Source organism: Pinus tabuliformis, chromosome 1_2 (genome assembly GCF_031772625.1).
Source record: "Pinus tabuliformis cultivar Carrire ecotype Pingquan chromosome 1_2, CPIR1, whole genome shotgun sequence".
Taxonomy (NCBI): domain Eukaryota; kingdom Viridiplantae; phylum Streptophyta; class Pinopsida; order Pinales; family Pinaceae; genus Pinus; species Pinus tabuliformis.
In genome coordinates, this window is record NC_142298.1 from 517,414,218 (window position 1) to 517,436,823 (window position 22,606).

Genomic DNA, 22,606 nt, shown 5'->3' on the forward strand with positions numbered 1-22,606 from the left:
TCAAACACGAGGGTCCACCCTTAATTGATCTCGATCGTTGATATCTAGGCCTGCTCTCCATTTAGTTCCTTTGCGAAGCTAGGTGGCACAGAGACCTATTAACCTAGTGGAGCCTACCCCCAAACCATGTCACCTCAAGCCACATCATCTTGGCATTGAATTCTCGACCTTCTCTCTACTACAACCTAAATTGGAAAACATTTGAGGTTCGAGGTCTGAGGTCATAGAGTAGGGTCCACCCATAAGCCATGTCACCCCAAGCCATGTCAATTGAGGCCACATCATCCTAGCATCAAGCTCTTGACCTTCCCTCTAATCCAAATTCAATTTAAAAATTCCAATGTCCAAGGTTTGAGATCCGGTGACATCAATCCATTGCAATATGTGTAGAGTGCCTTGATCTCACAATTATCATAGTTTTCTCCTGGTTAAGTTGCACGTAGTTTAACAAAAACCTCATGGGCGAAAAGGTGTCACTATTCTCCGTGTTCACATGCCAGTAAAAGTGATTTCAACCCATTTGAAAGTAGTTTTAACCTAAACTGTGGGGTGAAACCACCATAATTTATTATTTTTTTCCATAAATTACTTTACATGTGGATAAAGATGAGGGTATTCCACTCACATGCCATGTGCTCGAGGTGAGGCCCATCGATCCACGTCATATTGACATCTTGGCTTTGGGGTTTTCTTACTTATTCTATTCCAACCTCAATTAGAAGTGTGATGGTCCAAGGTCCAAGACTCAATAGGTCATACCTACTTCATCACTCCAGCCTGACACATGACAATGGACCTGAGGTGGAGCCTCATGGTCCACATCATCTCTCTATCCTGGAATAGTGGGTTTCCTTACCTCCTCGTGCAAGTAAGTTTTGTGGCCAATGGACGATGGATGATATATACCCATTGAAATTGGGTCTCTCCACACATAGGTCCAAGTGACCACCCCAAGGTCAGAAAACTCAATGGAGCCCACATGGTAGGGTTATGATGAAATGAGGTTCTACCACTAGACCCTCGGTGTTGGGACCTACTATACTTTGTGTATCACACCAATACACTTTTTCGATCCTGACGACCATTAGAAGCATATGATTTACCAATTAACTGAGTGTAAGCATGCAAACATTGATATCATTATGAGAGGAATTGCAATCCCTCTACCATATAATATAAACCATCTAAGCAGGCTAAATTGATATATTCATAAATTATTGCTATCAATTGAGAGAGTAAGAGAGAGCACAAACACACAGTTGAAACATCAACCAAAACACAATATTGGATAACATAGTCAAATCATTCATCATTTCCATCAACATGAGATATTTCATGCCAATTATGTGCATAATAGCGAACATCACCATTTAAGCATTCATTAACATTCAAGGATATGCAATAACTTGTACCATGCGTATGAAATGCATGAAACATCACATTCTATTCATCAAAGATATAAAATTAAAATACTTATATGAGTATGTGAAGATGGATGGCAACTGAAGGAGGGACTTCAACTCTCCACCCAACCATAGGCCAACTACATTACAGTGTTTTTGTAGCTAACCACCTCTAAGTCAGATCCAAAGTCTGAGGGATGCTAGCTATGAAAAATCACACCAAATTATTTCTCACATACCTAGGAGATGGATACCAATGTCTAGGTGGTTTATCAAATTCCCTCTGGCAGTAAGCACCACACTGACTCACTTACTTCTTTGAGTTCAATCACAGAGCATCACCCAAGGTCCAGATGGGGCATTACTTAGTCTTGGAGGTTGAATCCACTATCTAGGTGGTTGATTAGCTATCATTTCATATCAAGCACCATAGGGGTATGTAGTCCGTTGTCAAGTGGTTAACAACTATCTAGAAAGCACCATAGTGACTTAGATTGCCATGTCTAGGTGGTTAGTAACTACACAACAAGTACCACAATGATTTGGTCATCCATTGAGCTTCCCACTGATCACACATGCTTATAAAAATAATCATGTGACCTAAAAAACACATCAATGTAGGGAATATCATCCCAAATCACTAAGAATTAGGCTAAGACACAACTTCCGCATTGCTCCTTGATTTCACTCTAGTAGTCCCTACATTCCACTAGACGTTCTCTCCTCCCACCCATTATTTTCCAATATTCTCTCTTTTCTTCCCTAGGAAGTGACCCTCCTTGACCTCCATCCATGAGGGTGATGGGGATCAACAGAATCCACTGCTCATATGCCCAAATCTCATCTCTTCAATTTCTGTTAGCATGATGGTTGGGTTGGTCAAGTAGGGCATTAAGGAATTCAATGTGATCAAATATGGCCTACTCATGGCATGCAACAGGCCCTCTCCCTAAGGCTTTGGATCTATGTTTCCCCTCCTCCAATAAATCATCAATCAAAATTTACATTTAATTTTAAGTGATTGCGGGTTCAGTTCAACCATCCATGAATCTCATGCTGCTAATAAACATTTATGTCTATATACACGGGATTGAGGAAAAATGGTTGTTACAGTTTGGACCATTTAGAAGAGGCCATCTCATCAAGAAAGCTCCATGTGGCACCCATGTGGCCTGCCTATCCCACGTGGTGCCATGCTACCACCATGTGGGGTTTGTAAGGTACCTATACCATTGCAGATCATGTTTCTCAACACACTAAAATATTTGTTATGAGAAATGGCAGAAAGTCGGTGTCTTCTAGTCGAAGTGGGGGTCCACATACTCAATTTCATCTTGGGTAGGGTCTATAGACCTTGCTCTTGATCCAAGTGGATATTGGTGGCCAATCGTCTATTCCGCCTAGACCTCCATTCAGTTTTGTTTGTTTCTTTGATTATAGAAACATTTATTATTTTTGGCAGTTTTTCAAGTCCTTAAATTCCGGATCTATTTTAATGCCTAAAAGACATTTTTTTTAGGTCTGCAGTAGGCTCGTATATGTGGGCCTGTCGTAAATCTTGTAGTACACAGAGATATATTTACAACGAGGCATTGTACACACCAAATGAATATCATATTACCAAGTTACGATCCTGAGAAGTTGGTTGCCAAACTAATCCCAATGGGGCCCACAAACTCATGTCTTTCCATCTCCTAGGGTTATGGTTTTTGGTTGTTTAGGGTTCTCCTTTGTTTTTCAATAATAAAAAAGGCCCCTGAGCCTCATTGTAACACAGTTCAGAGGCATGTAGTTGCCACATCTCTTCTCAGAGATAAGCTACCATCACCCGAGCTAGTTTATTTTCATTATGTATGTAAGAATATTTTAGTTCTATGATATTAATGAAATGAAGTTTTATTTATGTTGCATCTCGGTGTTTATGTTTGTATTTGTATTCTGTTGCATTCCTGTGTAATTCCAAATCACTGGTATCAGAGTGATCTTCTGTTTCTTTTATTTTATTTTCATGTCCCCAATGAGGTCAGGGTATAAGGAGTTAGGGCTTGATTTGATTGAACCTTTGAAAGACCAGCCTCGAAAACCCTGACAACCTCCCATGGAGGAAGAAAAGAAAGTCGAGGGAGTAGGAGATCCTTTCAAAGTATTTCTCGAGCAATCCCTTGAGTGGGAGAGGAACACGATGATGCATAAATTTTCCCAGATCCTTCAGTGGCTACCCATAGGGGATGCATCTTCATCCAACAGCCACTCCAGAGGTGACACTCCCTTTAAGGTATAATTAAACTTTGACATTCCCATATTTGAAGGCTAGATAGATGCAGATGTCGTAGACATATGGATAATCTATTAGAAGGGTATTTTTTGGTTCATAAATTTTCCAATCAGGAAAATATAACTTTTTCACTCCTCAAATCTGCTTGCCATGTCAAGGACTGGTGGGAAACCTACTGTGAATAAAAGGATGAGAGTGAACCCTCACTATTTTTAGCCACACCCACTTGGAATTATTTCCGAGATTCCATCAAGGAACAATATTACCCTGTCGGGAGCTATGAAGATAAATACATAAAGTGGACCACACTGTGACAGGGCAGGGATCAAGACGTGCCAGAGTTCACAAATGTTTTTCATACCCTTCACACGAAGTTGGATATCAAGGATTCTGAGTGGCATTTGGTACTCAAGTACCGTGGTTGTCTACAAAATTACGTCCAGTATGAGATGGAGCTCCTAGAAATCTCCTCATTTGGTGTTTCCTATCGATACGCTATCAAGATCGAAAATAAATTTAAACAAAAGAACTGAGACATTGGATCAACAAATCTGAAGCAAAGGAAAGGCGCCCCCAAACCGTAGAACAAAGGACAAAGCCAAGGCAAGGAGAACTAGGACAACCCTCCAAAGCCGCAAGAAAAGAACAACACCATGAATACAAAGAAGGACACATGGAAATGGTGTGAGTTCCATAAGAGCCCCACTCACAACACAATTGACTGTCGAGCCAAATAGTCACTGGTGGCTGAGCTGAAATATTTAGAATTAGATGCATGTTCCGAATCCGAGTCAGAACCTGATAAGGGGAATGACAAAGAGAAGTATACTATTGATGTTTATCCCAGCACCATAGTTTCCACCACCAAGATACAAAAGAGTGAGCCTAAAGATCCAGAGGAGGGGGGGTGACTCTTCCACTCGCAGATGTGGGTGGAGGGTTCTCTGCAACAACTCATTGCCAACAGTGGAAGCCAAAAGAACCTCATTTCAGTAGAGATCATGAAGCGGTTGGGCCTACTAAAAACACTACACCCGTAGCCGTACACCATCGGGTGGCTTCACCAAGGACGAGATATTTGCGTCAACTAGTAGTGTCGCCTTCCCTATAACATCAAACCCTTCACAAATGAGGTACTATGTGATGTTGCTCCTCATGAAGTGTGTGATGTATTATTAGGCCAACCATGCTTGTGGAAGTGTCATGTTGTGTATGAGTCTAAACCTCGCATTTTTATGATTTCTCTAGGAAATAAGTTATACATGATGCTAGAGGTAGCATTGCCTATCGCCATCTCTTTGATCTCTGCAGAGCAATGTAGTAAGATCATTTCCCATACTAGGAAATTTATCTTCCTTATGATTTTCCCTCAGGGCAAGAATAATATTGTGGCCACATCCACGACCTCTAGATAGGGATCCTTCTGACATAAACAATAGATGGACAAGGTCGTGGAGGAGTACAGGGACATCTTCACCTCACCCATAGGGGTACCCCTACACTGTCAGGTCAAGCATTCCATCAATATGGCCTGGAGTGCATTGCTACACAACGGGTCGATCAATCGACACTCTGTTCTAGATAATGATGAAATCAGGAGGCAGATTCAAGAGTTCTTGCAGAAAGGGCACATCAGGGCAAGTTCATCACCTTGTGGAAGCCTGATCGTGTTGGTACAGAAGAAGGATAGGACTTGGAGACTTTGTATTGACTATCAGGCACTGAATAAGATCATTGTCTGAAATTAGTATCCCATCTTGCGGATTGATGACCTTCTGGACCAGCTCAAGGGCACCAAATATTTTAGCAAGATTAACTTGAAGTAAGATTATCACTAGGTGCTAATCAAACCCTTTGATGTGTGGAAGATTGTCTTCAAATCCAAGAGGGCCTTTTTGAATGGCTAGTCATGCATTTTGGAATGAAAAATGCCCCCGCAACCTTCATGAGGCTGATGGGCGACATCTTGTGGCCCTTCACCAACTCATTTGTGGTACTATATTTGGATGACATCCTGATCTTCAACCAGATTTAGGAGGAGAACCTCCATCATATTCAACAGGTCCTCCAAACCCTACGACAACACAAATTGTGTGCCAATTTGGAGAAATTCACTTTTGGTATGACCGAGGTTCAATATCTGGGGTACATCATTGATGAGCAGGGTGTGCATGTGTACCTAACCAAGATATAAGTTATTCAGGATTGGCCAGCCCCAACCACTCTAATAGAGCTCCGCAAATTTCTAGTTCTTGCCAAGTTCTACCATAGATTCGTGTTGGGTTCTCTCATATCACTTAGCCTTTGAGTCAAGTCACCAAGGGTGGAGCGAAAGAAAATTTATTTTGGTATGAATCCCAATGAAAGGCATTTTCTGAGATGAAGCGTCACCTCTACTTTGCACCAGTGCTCACATTACCAAACCTTCAGCAAACATTTGAGATTGAGATAGATGCGCCTGACTATGCTATTGGTGTAGTTCTTAGTCAGTAGGGGCATCCAATGGCATATCACAGTGAGACACTTTCAGACACATTCCAAAAGAATCCCACCTGTGACAAAGAGATGTATTCCATTGTGCAGTCCTGCTGAAAACGGAAGCATTACATTCTAGGGAAGGAAACGTTCATCCACATAGACCACCAACCCTTACAATTCATACAGACAAAAGGAAAGTTGTAAAAAAATTTCCATTAGAAATGGTCCACATACCTGCTACAGTTCCATTTGAAAATTAAGTACAAGAAGGGCAGCACCAATAATGTTGCATATTGCCTCAGTCGATTGTCGGTCATGGCGCTGACTACTATGCTCAACTCTTATGGACACGAGACTTTGGGGTGGCCACATCTTTATAAGAGTGATCCAGAATGCTGCAACATATACCAGATAATACTAGAAGGCAAGCAAGTTCATGGTATTCACCTCCAGGGTGAACTATTATGCCACCTAGGACACTTCTGTGTTCCTTCAAGTGAGCATGCCAAGATGATTTAGGAGGCGCACTACATTAGGTTCATTGGACATTTTGGAGTATAGAAAACAATGACAGTTTTTCATAAGTATTTTTATTGGCCGAACCTTCGACAAGACGTTGGGAAGTACATCAAATCCTACACTACCTATGCCATTGCTAAAATGATCATCAAGAAGCAAGGCCTATATACTCCTCTTCCTACTCCTAGTCAATTTTCGTAATCCATCTCCATGGATTACATGTCGGTCCTTCCTTCTACTAATCATCGAAACAACTGTGTTTTCGTTGTCGTTTAAAAATTCTCTAAGATGGCCATTCTTGTGGCCTGCAAGAAGAGTATCATAGTAAAAGCCACTTCTTAGCTCTTCTTTGAACAAGTGTGGGTACACTTTGGGATCCCACAGTCCATTATGGTCAATGCTAGATACCAAGATCACTAAGTCCACAACCTTCCATCCCTAAACTGATGGCCAAACAGAGGTTGTCAATAGGATGATTGGGTACATTCTGTGCATGTACAACTCGAAGCATCCACACACATGGGATGAATGCCTCCCCTATGTCTAGCATAGTTATAACAGAGCTCTCCATTGCTCAATTGGCCACAACCCGTTTCAAGTGGGATTGAGATTCTAGCCACTATGTCCAATTGATGCGGCCATACCTTTTGCAGCTACTTAGGCAGATTCGGCTCATTTCCAGGTCGAAGCTGACAGGGCTAACAAATTCATTGAGTGCATTCAGAACAATTTCCAGTAGGTTCATGACATATTGGATATAGACAATGCTAATTACAATCAGTGTCATGATCAACATCGAGTGCCACAGAAGTTCCAGGTGGGCGAAAAAGTTTGGTTACATCTACAGAAGGAGCGCCTCGCTAGGCCCCACCACAAACTTCTCTCTCTCTGATATGGGTCATACACCATCACCAAGGCTATAGGGGATAATGCCTTTGAGCACAACATTCCACCGTTCCTTTCTCTGCACCCAGTATTCAATGTGGACTGACTGTGACCATACCTTTCCCCATTGTCAGACACATCCAATGTTGTTGAACAACTGAAACCAATAGAGCTCAACCCCGACTACATCGAATAGGACACAACTGACAAGATCATGAACACACAGATCAAGAACACTCACCAACATAGGATCCAAGTCTATCGATTCTCAAAGCAGGCCAACTCCTTCACCAAGGCAAGTGGTTCACCAGGGACTAGGATGGACAAAAATTTCCTCACAACATGGAGGTTCTGCATGCAATGGGGGATATTGCTTCCTAAGGGGGGAGGACTGATCAAGGCGGATATTGGCGACCACCTGCCTATTCCACCTAGACCTCCATTCGGTTTTTTTTGTTTCCTTGATTATAGCGGCATTTACTATGTTTAGCATTTTTTTGGGTCCTGAACTTCTAGAGCTGTTTTGACCCCCTAAACAATTTTTTTTTAGGTCCACAACAAGCTTGTAGCCATAGGTAAGTGTCTGCCACAAATCCTGTAGTAATCAGAGAGATATTTCCAAGGAGGTATCATACACACTAAACAAAGATCATATGACCAAGTTACGACCCCATGAAGTTGGCTACCCAACTAACCCCAATGGGGCTTACAAACTCTTGGTGTTCCATCTCCTGGGGTTAGTGTTTTTGGTTGTTTAGGTTTTTCCCTATTTGTTAAATAATTAAAAATACCCCTGAACCTAATTGTAACACAGTTGAGAGGCATGTAGCCACCACATCTCTTCTTAGAGATAAGTTACCATCACCCGATCTAGTTTATTTTCATTCTGTATGTAAGTATGTTTCAATTCTTTGATATTAATGAAAGGAAGTTTTATTTCTGCCGTATCTCGGTGTTTATGTTTGTATCTATATTTTGTTGCATTCCTGTATAATTTTGGATCAACTCTCCACTTAACTCTTATGAAATCCTCATGGCTTGAAATCCTAAGAGCCTAGTAGGGTCCATCCCGATAAATATCATCTCAACATTGGCGTCTATCAACCCTGTTCTCTTCTTAACTTCTATTAAAATACCTGTGGCTCGAAGGCCTGGTGGGTCCACCCTGAGAGACGTCATCTCGGGTTGGTTCTTAGCTATGGACTCCCCATGCAACTCCTCTGCAAGTATGATGGCCCGAAGGCTTGGTGGGGTCCACTTGCTTACATCATGTAGGGTCGGTCTTCCCCACTAGACTATTCCACTTAAACTCTTTCGATGGTCCAATGGCTTGATGGATCAGTGGGGCCCACAAGGCATAGTTCCACTATGATAAGATTCTGCCACTGGCCCCTCGATACAATTTCCTCCCCACACACATACGTTAAGTTGTAGTCCAAGGATGACAAGCCAATCTCCGTTGACTAGTGTGAGGACCACATGACATGGTTCCGCTAGGACGAGGTTCTCCCACTGGTGCCTTTATGTTGGGTTTTTCCTATGATTATATGTATTGAGCCATTTCGCTTTGCAGGACCCAAAGACCACTAGAACACCAAATTTTGGGTTTTGTACAACAAAGGGATGACTTTCCCAAACACCAAATTTTCCATGTATTATGGTACAAAGGCCCAAGGTCCTAAATCCTCTAATTCTATGTAATGACTAGTAACAAGGAATAAGTGCCCATAACACCAAATTTATAGGTTTCTAAGACAAGAAGGTGGAGAAGCCCCAACACCAAATTTTCACATTTTTTTAATGTTTCTCAAGGGGTAATGTACCAATAAATGCAACTTTGTTGACCTCTTGCAGGTTGGATAAACTTATTGAGATATACGTGACTTATCAATTAACTAAACATGAATACAAAAATATGCATAAGTACACACGAAGAGTTGTAGTCCATCTATCAGACATCACAAATCCTATGAACAAGTTGAGCTATATATTCATAAGCCATTGTTGTCAAATAAGAGAGAGCATAAACACATAGTTTCTCATATCAATCATGAACTAAAAATTGATCAACAAAGTCCAAAAATTTGTTATCATTCAGAGACATACAATATCTCATACCCAACATAGGCTTAGCATGGAACATCACAGTTCATAACTCAAACATATGAATGTAACATAATTATATATCTAAAATTGGTTGATAACTGAAGGAGGGGCTTACACTCTCCACCCAACCATAGGCCAAATACACTGCAACTTTCATGTATCTTACCACCCCCGAGATAGATCCAATGTTTGAGGAACACTTACTCAGGGAATTCACACTAAAGACTTGGTTAAACAATCAGAACATGGAGTACATTGTCCAAGTGGTTTATTAAAAAATGGGCCTCAAAATGAAATATGTACACACAAAATCAAATTTAAGAGAGCCAATAGGATTTAAGATGATGATGTCATCCCCAGGGGAGAATATTTTTGGAGGGAAAAGAAGAAAACTACTTTTTTAAACATATTTTTGACTTGTTTACTTGTAGGTTTACACAAATTAGATTTCACATCTAATTTAGACTACAAAATTAGATTTCACATCTAAGGAGTACCCAATTTGTATACTTTTGAGTAGATCCATACTACGAAAAATTCAAAATAAATGAAAAATGTGTTTGAAACATGTTTTTCCAATGGATTTTGAATTTCTCTTAGTATGGATCTACTCAAAAGTATGCAGAGTGGGTACTCATTAGATGAAAAATCTAATTCTGCATCCGAAGAGTGTACATACCTGAAATTTGAGTAAACCTACAAGGAGATAAGTCAAAAATACAATTAAAAAATGTAGTTTTCTTTTAAAAAATCATAACTCTTGTTTTATTATTTTTATTAGGAGTCCCATTTTAGACTTCAAAATTCCTCTAATGGCCCTCTAGCAATAAGCACCATAGTGACCCACTCTTTCTTCAGATTTCATTCATAAGGATTCATCGAAGGTCCAAATGGGGTATTTCTTAGTATAGGAGTTAGAATCCACTATCTAGGTGGTTTATCAGTTGTCTTTTCATAGTAAGCACCACAACGGCCTACAGTCCATTGTATAGGTGGTTTATTGATTTCCCTCTAGCAGTAGGCACCACAATTACCCAATCTTCTCTGTTTAGGTGATTTATTAGCTATTCATTAAGCACCATAGTGATTCAGTCATCCATTGAGCTTTCCACTGACCACATAGGCTTATAAAACATAATCTAGTAGCCTCAAACATAATTCACAAGGATTTCACCCAAATTCACGTCGGTCTAATTCATGCACAAGGTTCCACAACCTAGCTCCAACATAGTTCTATCTTCTACTACAATTGTTCTAATAACTCCATGCATTCCATATTCAACAACAAGCACCCTCCATTCTATAGCAAGAGAGAGAGCCAATTAAAACAACCATGAACCAACAAAAACCCTCCTCCAATGTGTGTTCTACTTCTTATTCTTCTTCTTCTATTTTCCTTCCTAACCTCTTCCTATGTTTCTAAGTGGCCGCCCAGGATGTCTCCTCGATCCCCAAGGGGGGGTAATGTTGTACTCTACCCCCATTGGCCCAATCATGATTTTTTTCCAGCAACTACTCTTCCACAATCATATCTCATTAATTCTCTGCTGGAAAGTGGCTTGATTGACCCATAACCAGTGGCTCTTTAATTTTATTAAATTCAAATAGGGTTGGCTTCGTGGTATTTCTAGGCACAAATTCTCTCAATCATTTGATTCTTAAGGTATTCCTCTCCTTTATTCGACCATCAAAAAAATTAATTTTAAGTGTTTACAATATTTTGTCTCACCCAACTGTGGCTCCAGCGCCGACATTACAGCCATATTTTTAAATTGCAAAAATAGGAGTAAAGGCAATGGTTTTTACACACAAACGATGGAAACATCTCTTTATATAAGGGTCATTATGATCAAAAGACACATTGGTTTATATATGAAAAAACATGGGATGTAATAGTTGTTATTGATGAGACAAAATGAATGGAACAATTTGTGGATGCGTTGAGAAAAGGAGCTTTCGCTAGGTTTATGAATTTTACTAAAATCACAACAAAAGAAAGGATGGAATTAAGAATAGATTCTTATTAATTTTTAGGACTCAAGATATATTTAAGCACCTTGTATCTTAGAAAAATAAATTAATTAAACAAATTCCAAATGAGTCAATGAGGGATTATGACGAGATATTCAAGGATCTACTTAGTTGAATTTTATACAGTCAACCAAGTGCTACTAGTGAAATGGTTCACTAATGGATTGCTTCATAAAATTAGGGCACTCATGAGAATGCACTAAATTAAATCATATGAAGATGTCTAGGTGAACTTGTCAACTGTTAAAAGATTGGATAAAAAATTAGAAATGATGCAAATATTGTTGTGTGGCCTCTCAATGAGAAGATTAGTCATATGATTTACTATATGTATGAATGAAGGTTATACGAAACAAGACTCTAAATATAGGGAGTCAACTGATAGGAATTAGGCATTAGGATGCTAGAATATCCAAGTGAAATACTATTGTGAAATTTGTGAACCTACAACAAACGAACAACAAAAATTACCAACAAAATTTAAAAATGCTAAACATAAAAGGTATGTCATTTGCAAAGAATGTTGATTTTTTTAGAATCATACTTTTGTTTTAGTCTCAAACTTTGTGGGAAGGCTAAAACGCATGAGAACTCTAGAACCCAAAAATCGTTTCTAGAAATTCCACCTAGAGACAACTCAATTAAATTAATTGTTTGATAATTAAAAATGCCTAAGTCTAACTTGGGGAAATCGATTAATTAATGGGAATTAATTGATAAAGGTGATATTTCTCTAGAAGCTCACGTGGATTGACTCAAAGATGATCAGAGTCATTGATGAGGATTTAATCTTAGTCATTGGTGAGCCAATGAGATATTATAAGAGGAGGTTGATGGGGTTTCCAGTAGTGCAAGTTCCTTGGAAGATCGAGCTATCCATCTTCAGAGGTTGAGCATAGGAAGAGAGTTCGAGCCAAAAGGGATGTAGAGGGGAAAAGACATTGTTTATGGAGGATTTTCTAGTTCCCAAGAGTCAGGAGAGGAGGTTGAGTTATTTCTCCAAGAGGCTGTGTAGGGACTCTGCAGTAGCCTCAACAAGGTAGTTCGATTTGGCTGAGCAAGAGGAGGATTTAGTTGTCGAAGGTTGGAATCATTTTCCATAGTGAAGGAGAATTCATTCCAGAGCAACAATAATAAGTCAGAAGTAGATTCAAGGTAGATTTAGGCTGATATTGTGAGTGACTACACAAGGCTTGCACAAAAGTTGCATAGAGGGGTTTGAGTTAGCCACTTCAAGTGGGAAGACTGAGCCGAGATTGCTTATGAAGAAGGGTAAATTTCCCTCCGTTCATTTTTCCAGTATTTCTCTCAGATTGGATTTCGAGTTTGGGAATCCATAGATTGTACTCAGAATTTCACTCATGCATAATAATAAAACCCTATATGTTGCACGGCTATCCCACATTGGGTTGTTCCGGGGACAATTGCCCAGAAATAGCTGTGTCAAATTTTTATTTTGTGTATGCTATCATTTTCTCAGTTTCTAGTTTATTTCCGCAACAATTTTATTTGTGAAGAATTGTAGTGTGATTAATTCGATATTTTGTTGTAACAAAATGAACTACATAATTATTTAGTTAGAATAATTAATTCCAGTTGCTCCATTTCAAATGAAATTTCACAAAGAACTTGTAGGTTTTAATCTTGTACAAAAGTTACATGCAAAAAAATTCTTCAAATAAATAAATAAATAAATAAAATAATGGCAATAACAAAAAAACAAATATACACAGAGATTTTCTCCTAGATCCCAAAACCAGGACTACCAGATTGATTGTTCATTATTTTCCTTTCAATGTTACAATACATATATATACATGTCGAAGCATTCATAGACCCCAATCAATTAACCTTAGATTATAACATAATTGTAGTTCCCTTGACTGGATCTACAAAATACCATGGGCAGAAAACCATCATTCCCAAAACCATGTGCAAAACCCATGCACAAAACCATGGGTAGGTTTGCCCCAATCTTTGGGTCCGCATAAAACAATTTCCCAGTGCGCTGCCCCAGACCCTATGCGGGGAGGCTACCATCCCTCTTGCAAACCCCTTGACAGGGGAGGCTGTCACCGCCCCCTATGAACCTCCCACTCCACCCGGCGCAACGTACAACATGTGATGCTAGTCATGGAAAGAATATAACACACACCCAACATCACCCATAATATATCAAAATTCCAACAAATGGTAGCAATACTTAAGCTTAACTTCCAAACTATTTACGAGGCCCAAGCTTCACATCAAAAGAAGGCTCCACAAGGACAAAGTGATGATGGAGGCTACCAAAGAAGGGGTGAATATGGAGGTTAAGGTCGCTGACATGAAGTTTCGAGTGGATATTCTATAAATTTTTTGTTTTTATGCTATAAATAAGATCACTTAAGTTTTGTTTTTCTTTGAAGGATATAACTAATTCGAAAATTTCTATTAAATTTGGAGTAGGATACTATTCCTTAAAATATTCCCCAATAATGTTAGAAAGAGAATGAATACAAAGAAACCCAATCTCCTACAGAGTGTACTAGAGCATGAGGCATTACAACTCCAAGAATTTGAATGTGATTACAAGGTTGATATTTCTACCCCTTTCAAGCAAGGGTTGTTTCGTATATCCTTAGAGAAGGACTTTCCAAATGTCTTGTAACCTTTTCCAAGTATTAGTGCTAATATTCATGGTTGGCAAAAATCACATATAACTTAATAATTGTTTTGTAAAATCTTCATTTGTAGGGCTTTGCAAGTGTCACTTAGTGGGTTTACAAAGTGTCTCATCCACTACCACATATCAACTATCACACTAATGCTATATTAATTCAACAAATCATAGCCATAATTTAAATACTCTATGTTTGTAATCTGCATATGTAAATGGTCAATTTTGTTTGAAAACTGACAATGATTCATTAGAATCACAAGTTTGAGATATGAAATCTACATGATCTAAGTGTTAGAGGGGGTTTCAAGGTATTAAATCTATTTATACATTCAAAAACAAATTTTAAAAACAAAAAACCATGATTTCCTTAAAAAAATTATTACCATATTCCAATCAAAAAAGTCAAAATAAATCAAAATATAAAAGAGTGAAATTGCAATAATATCATATTGTAATTCTAACCAAGGGTAAGTGACATAATACTTAACTAGTATAACATTATTATCATCATATAAATAGAATACTACTATATTATAGAGTTAAACAAATGTATCAATCACCATTCAAAATTTCTTGAGTCGTGTAATGAATAATTAAAACCATTTGGTTCTCCTTCAAATTTTAACTTTAAAATTATTGAATCAACTTTATCCTAAACTAATCATTAAACATATCATATTGATATGATCATTTTTTAACACATCTACCATACCTAAAAGCACTTTAAACTCAAAACCCCTTTTTATTTGCATGTATTCTTCTACATAATATCATTTACATCACTATCATGTAACTCTCATCAATAGACCATGTTAATGTAAAACCTAATTATTAACCTAACAATAATTAGATAACTTATATAAAACACAAAACAATGAATATTAATTAAATTAATAACCATTATAATCATTACACTTGAATGTAGTCACATAAGTTATAAGTTATACGAACAATATAAACCGTACTTGACCGCTAACCACCACATGGGAACACATGTACCATAGGAGCCAAACATCCATGTTTATAATAAGGGGTAAACAATCCCAAACATTAATTAATACAATAAATATGTGACAAATCTCCTTATTAATTAATTAATATGATTGCATTAATTAAAGATGTTTTAAGTTTAGTGAATGATTATGAAAGCATGATATTAAAAATTTATTATATATTAGTTCAATTACATTAAAAATATTAATATAGTTGATATAGTGGAAACTTTCATTTGTATTTATCATTAATAAATATGTAACAATAGAAATAATATTATAAAATATTATAAAAAAACTATTGCAATAAAAATATTATTATTAACATTATAAGTTATAATAATTATTTCTTGATAATAATAACTATTTAATATTAAATGTTAATTTTTATTATTTAATTTTAAATTGTATAATATAAATATGAACCCTAGGAATATGAGCTCTTAGAAAACTAAAATCTAGGGATTGGTATTATAAACCCAAGTAGTTTATACTAAAAACTTAAGGGATTAATATTAACCTAGGGGATAATGAACCCAAGGGATCAATACTTAAAATTCTAGGGTTTATATTCCCTTGGGTTTTTAGTATTTTTCTTTTGGGTTTATAATATCAACCACTTGGGTATATTAATCTAAGGATTCATATTTTTAGGGTATATTGTTATTCATAGGTTTATAATATTAATCCTTTAGGTTCAATATAAATCATGGTCATCCAAGAGTTTATATACCTTGGATTTATAATATTAGTCCCTTGGGTTTATAATACTTTGGGGTTTTAGTAGTAACCCTTGGGTTTATATTATCAATCTCTTGGGTTTATTAGTGTAAGGGTTCATATTCCTAAGGTTTAATATTAAAACCCCAAGGGATTATAAACCCAAGGCAATAATATTAACCCAAGGGATTATAAACCCAAGGCAATAATATTAACCCAAGGGATTATAAACCCAAGGCAATAATATTAACCCAAGGGATTATAAACCCAGGGGAATAATATTAAACCCTAGGGATTAATATTATAAATCCAAGGTATATAAACCCTAAAATAAACATGGTTGACCATGGTTGAGAATGATTGATTTTCATTTTGAGGCAATCCTTTTCACAATGCAACATTGAACCATGGCTGACTATGGTCAACCATCTTTATTCTAGGGTTTATAATATTTATTTTAGGGTTTGTATACCTTGGGTTTATAATATTAATTATTTGGGTTTAATATTATTCCTTTGTATTTATAATCACTTAGGTTATATACTAAAAACCCAAGGAATTATAAACCCTAGAGAATAATATTATACCCTCAGAATATGAACCCTTAGATTAATAAACCAAAGGGGTTAATACTAAAACCCCAAGGGAATAATATTAATCCAAGGGATAATAAACTAAGGGACTAATACTAAAAACTCCAGGGTTTATATTCCCTTGGGTTTTTAGTAATAATCCCTTGGGTTTATAATATCAATCCTTGGATTTATAATATTAGTCCCTTTGGTTTATAAACCCTATGAATAATATTATACCCAAGGGAATAATAAACTCGAGAGGATTAATACTAAAACCCAAGGGAATATAAGCTCTAAGGTTTTTAGTGTTAATCCCTTGGGTTAATATTATTCCCTTGGTGTTTTATTATTAACCCATTGGGTATATTAAATTCCCGTTGGTTTATTAATCTAAGGATTCATATTCCCAAGGTATAATATAATTCATATGGTTTGTAATTAATATTAATTCCTAGGGTTTGATATTATTCCCTAGGGTTTATAATTCCTTCAGTTTTTAGCATTAAACCCAAGGGCTTATAAACCTAAAGGAATAAAATTAAACCCAAGGAATTAATATTATAAACCCAATGTATATAAACCCTAAGATAAATATGAAATGTCGTCGAATAGATATGGTTGACCATGATCAACCATGATCCAACGTCGCATTGTGACAACGACTGTCTCAAAATGAAAAGCAACCATTGTCAACAATGGTCAACCATCTTTATTTTAGGGTTTATAATATTTATCTTATGTTTTATATACCTTGGATTTATAATATTAATCCCTAGGGTTTAATATTATTCCCTTGTGTTTATAATTCATCTTTTTCGAGTAATGTCTACTCATACCAATTTACATAAAAAGGAAAACATTAAGGTGATAATAACATTACCACCTTCTTGGAGATAATAAAATTACCACCTTCTCAGTGGTAATTAACATTTCCGCCAATCCTATTAAGTCGAGAAATTGTGTGTGAAAAGTATTATTTTAATATTCTTTTCTTATCTATATACATAGAAATTATTAGAGGCAATATTTTTATATGTAATGTTTGGTAGTGAATTTAAAAGTGACCAATTTTTATGGTTTTTTTATAAGTTTATGTTTTTAATAAAAGATCATTAATTTGTAAATCAATACTTTATCAGGTTTATTTATAAAAAGGGTTTTAAAATTGCGAAAAAATAGAGTGAATGTATTCTAAATATTAGAGATCCACATATATCAAAGATTATAAAAAGATATGTTATAAAAAGAGATATTTAATAAACATAGGGATGTCTATTAAAATAAGAGTTGTTTTGAATTACACGATGATTTTGGTAAAAGGCGCTCTGCAACCTAGGGTTTCTGAATGCCCCTGCAACGGCGCAGTCTGAACCCTCTCTGCCACCGCCCTCTGTCTGCCCTCCTCACCGTGACAATAGACTGCAGGCATAGTCCGCTCTGCAATGGTTTTCCCTCAGGGGGGGCCTCAAAGCCTTCCCCTTCAACCGCAAAAGCTCCTCCAACGAAGAACTCGACAAAGCCGACGGGTCCAGAACATGAAGACTCAGATAATAGAGACTCCCCAATGCAAGAAACGACAAATGCTTCCACTGATCAGTCAAACAGGCACAGTGAAGTAAAGGAAGAAAAGAATGGGCAACAAGAACCGCCCAAGGTTACATCAGCGACATGCAAACCCATAGCGGCTGAAAGACCCAAGATAGAACTTCCCAGCCAAAGAATCAATGGACACATCCAGTACATGAAAGACCATGTGCTCATTGGAAAATTTATTGGATTCTGGCCGACTGAAAAAGCTTTGCAAGGATGGATCTCTGCCAAATGGAAACCCAAGGGACATGTCACCCTGCAGCTAGGACCTAAAGGGTTTTTCACTGCAATATTCATTTGCATCGAAGATCGGAACAGGGTCATGGATGAAGGTCCCTACTTCTTCAACTCAGCTGGTTTGTACTTAAGGGACTGGGTAGAGAGATTTAACCCTGACAAGGAGGATTTCAGCTGGGCACCAGTATGGATCAGGATGTACTCGCTCCCGTCGGAATATTGGGACGAAGAATCGCTCAGAGACATAGGCAAGGGGCTGGGGGAATTTATAAAAATTGCTGAAGAAACGAAGCTGCGCAGATACACCTCCTATGCTCGTATTTGTGTCTTCATGCGCCTGGACAAAGCCCTCCCGGACTCGGTAAGTCTCTTCCATGATGACTATGAATGGATCCAGCCCTTGGATTTTGAACATGTTCCCTTTCGTTGTCGTAAATGTCATGCCCATGGGCATATTTTCCGGGATTGTCCTCTAAATTCCAAACCCCAAGCCTCGGACCTCTCAGACAAGTCGGCCCATGATGGCTTCACCAAGGTCGGCAACCGTAAGAGATCGCATAAAAAACCTTCCACTGGGAAAAAGCCCTAGCAGGATGCTGCCTTCATCCCCTCCATAAGCAACAGCTTTGAGGTTCTTGCTAAAACCTCAGAAGATCCACCTCAGATCTCGATGCCAATCCCAACGCTGATCATCTCATCCTCTCCCCCCCTCTTTCTGGCTCCTCTCCGACTCCCGTCGCCCTATAGACAGCTTTGGAATCCCTGAGGCGGCCCGAAAGGACCCTGATCGGAAACATAATGAAATGGATGTTGACGGTATCCCCGGTCAATCTCTGCCCCCAGCAATCACCTCAGCAAAAAGCAGTCAGACGCGGCACATGGAAGAAGAACCAGAAAGTATTGATTTGGGAGGACTTTACATTTAAGAGCTTGAGAAAGCATGTAGAAAGAAATACTACGACAAGATTCAAGAACATCAGCTCAGTACACTGGAAGTCATCATCTCCGGGGCTTACCAACAACAACAACTGGGCATACAGCCAGGCAGTCAATGGGATGGCAGCCCCCTAAAGACTCCAAAAAACACTGAAGAAAGATGGATCTTCAAAGAACTATTGCAATAGGGAAAATCCTGGTAGACTCAGGCAGATATGCTAAGCTGACTAAGTATTACAAGTCCACCACTAATAGTGAACCATGAAGCTCACCTCATGGAATATAAGAGGGCTCAATAGCCCCGGGAAATTCAGGATGATAAAAAACATGATAAAACAGGAGCAGCCTCAGATTTTCTTTTTGCAGGAAACGAAATGTAATAGTAACACTCTTGGAAACATCCTCTCAAGAGCATGGCCGGGTTGTCATTCGGTTGCAGTGGATGCTTCGGGTGCCTCCGGGGGACTGGCTATTGCTTGGAACACGCAAGCCATAACGCTTTCAGACTTTCATGCTTCCCATCACATTATACAAGCTACTTTTCATATAATCGGCACCAACATTCATGGCCATCTCACCAATGTTTACTTCCCACAGGAGGCAGGTAACAAAATTGCTCTTCTAGACACAATACAAGCACTTAACTTCAACAGAGTCCATCCACTGTGGATCATTGGAGGAGACTTCAATATGATCACCAAGTTGGAGGAAAATCAAGGAGGTCGCGCTAAGCTCGAATTGGAAAATGGCCACTTCAAAGAATTTATCCAAAACAATCTGCTTATTGATATGCAATTCTACAATGGAATGCACACCTGGAGCAATCACAGGGTTGGAAGGCATCAAATCGCATTCAAACTAGACAAATACCTCATCTCTGATAATGCAGTGCATCTTGGAGGCGACATCTCGACTTCAATTCTTCCTTTTTCAGGCTCTGATCATTGGCCTATCTCTCTCCAATGGCAAAGACCAGGAAACTCGATCAGGCATCCATTCCGTTTCGAAGCTTTTTGGCTCACACATCCCGCTTTCAAAGACTTCATCAAATCCACTTGGAACAACTTCCCTGTGCCAGAAGGCTCAAAAATGTTTCAGTTTCAATAGAAACTCAAATTCCTGAAATCCCAAATCAAATGATGGAATCAAGAGACTTTTGGCAACATCTTCCAGGCTCAACAAGAACTTAACAAAGAAATGAGAGAACTCCAGCAACAGATAATCACAGAGGGATACAAGGAAGGGACTTTGGAACAGGAAAAGCACATTCACAATCAATTGGAGGAGAGAAGAAAGCAGGAAGAAATCCTCTGGAAGCAGAAATCAAGGATTAGATGGCTGAAAGAAGGAGAAAGGAACACTAAATTCTTCCACAGAACAACAATACAGAGAAGAATGCACAATACCATCTCTTTCATACAAAAGCAAGGAGGGGAAAGAGTGGAAAACCATGCAGAGATCGAACAGGAGTTCATCAGTCACTTCCAGGAAGTCCATCAAGAACCCCAAATTGATAGACGGCCTGCTATAGAAAGGATCACTCAAAATGTGCCGAAAATCATCACAGAAGAACACAACCAACTCCTTCTGCGACCAGTCATGCCTCAGGAGGTGGATTTGGCTATGAACCAGCTCAAGGAGGGCAAAGCTCCTGGCCTGGATGGCTTCACTACTACATTCTTCCACACCTTCTGGGACCTTATAAAAGAAGAGGTGTGGCAAGTGGTGGAGGAATCGCATACTCTTCATTGGCTTCTGCCCTCCCTAAATTCAACTTTCATCGCTCTCATCCCAAAAGAAGAGAACATCAGCACTCCAGACAAATTTCGTCCAATCGCACTTTGCAATGTCATTTACAAGGTGATATCTAAAGTCATTGCCAACAGGTTGAAGCCACTTCTGCCCTTGCTCATATCGCCTGAACAAGCTGGATACGTAGAAGGCAGACAAATATTGGACGGCATCATCCTCACGCATGAAATCATACACTCCCTCAAGCACTCCAAACAGGTAGGTATGATTCTCAAGATTGACCTCTCTAAAGCCTTTGATAAGTTGAGTTGGACCTATATTCAAAAAATGCTAACAGCCTTTGGTTTTTCCCCAATGTGGGTTCGATGGATTCTGAGTTTAATTTCCACAACTTTTTTCTCTATCCTTATTAATGGCATACCCTCTCGACCTTTTAGCCCCTCTAGAGGCATCAGACAAGGAGATCCACTTTCCCCATTCCTTTTCGTTCTAATGGCGGAAGGTCTGGGTCGCCATATCAAACATGCCCTCCTCTCCCAGCATCTCAAAGGTCTATCCATACACAATTCTCCAGCCATCACTCACCAAAAATTCGTGGATGACAACATGTTGTTTGGATACCCTTCTGTTCAGGAAGCCTCCCTTTTTAAATCCCTTCTGAATGATTTCTCTGATGCTTCAGGGATGAGCATAAATATGGCAAAATCGCAAATCTTCTTTTTTCACACCCCCCCTTGTTACTCAACATGCTATTACCCGCATTTTGGGATTCTCCATAGCCTCCTTGCCTTCCAAATACCTTGGAGCTCCCTTAATAGATTATACCATCAAGCACGCCTCCTGGCATATGCTCCTTGAGAAACTTGAATCTCATCTCACTTTATGGACTCATAGAACTTTGAACATAGCTAGCAGATTAGTGCTAATCAAAGTTGTGCTACATGCAATGCCTCTCTACCTTTTCTCAATCCTGGCAGCGCCTAAATGGGTCCTTAAACAAATAAAAGCTCTACAACGCAATTTTCTCTGGGGTGCAACTAGCACAAATCGCAAATGGGCCTTGGCAAAATGGACGACAGCATGCAAGCCCAAAGAACAAGGGGATATAGGCCTGAGAGATCCTCATCACAACAATGTCATCATGGGTGCAAAAATATGGTGGCAATGGCTCTCTGCTCCCAATAAGCCATGGGCAACCATCTGGACAGCCAAATATGCCAATCACAGACCAACGGAGGAGCTAATCAGATTCACTCCAACTAAAAAGGGATCATTAATATGGAACGCGGCCAGACAACACTTCTTGCTGATCCAACAACACAACTTTTGGGAAATAAGGAATGGCAACACTGCTCGGTTCTGGACGGATGCCTGGAACCAACTACCAAAGCTCAATGGCATCTATAGACTGCCTCCTTGCCAAGAGTGGGAGGAGCAACAAAAGG

At 38.7% G+C, this 22,606-nt stretch overlaps 1 protein-coding gene across 1 annotated transcript; it reads left to right on the plus strand.

Moving 5' to 3' along the window:
* Nucleotides 1–19,670: 19,670 nt before the first annotated feature.
* On the plus strand, nucleotides 19,671–20,516 carry LOC149206603 (uncharacterized). The gene has a single exon (XM_089397748.1). It carries the CDS (start codon nucleotides 19,671–19,673, stop codon nucleotides 20,514–20,516), a length of 846 nt encoding a protein of 281 aa, XP_089253874.1.
* Nucleotides 20,517–22,606: the final 2,090 nt, after the last annotated feature.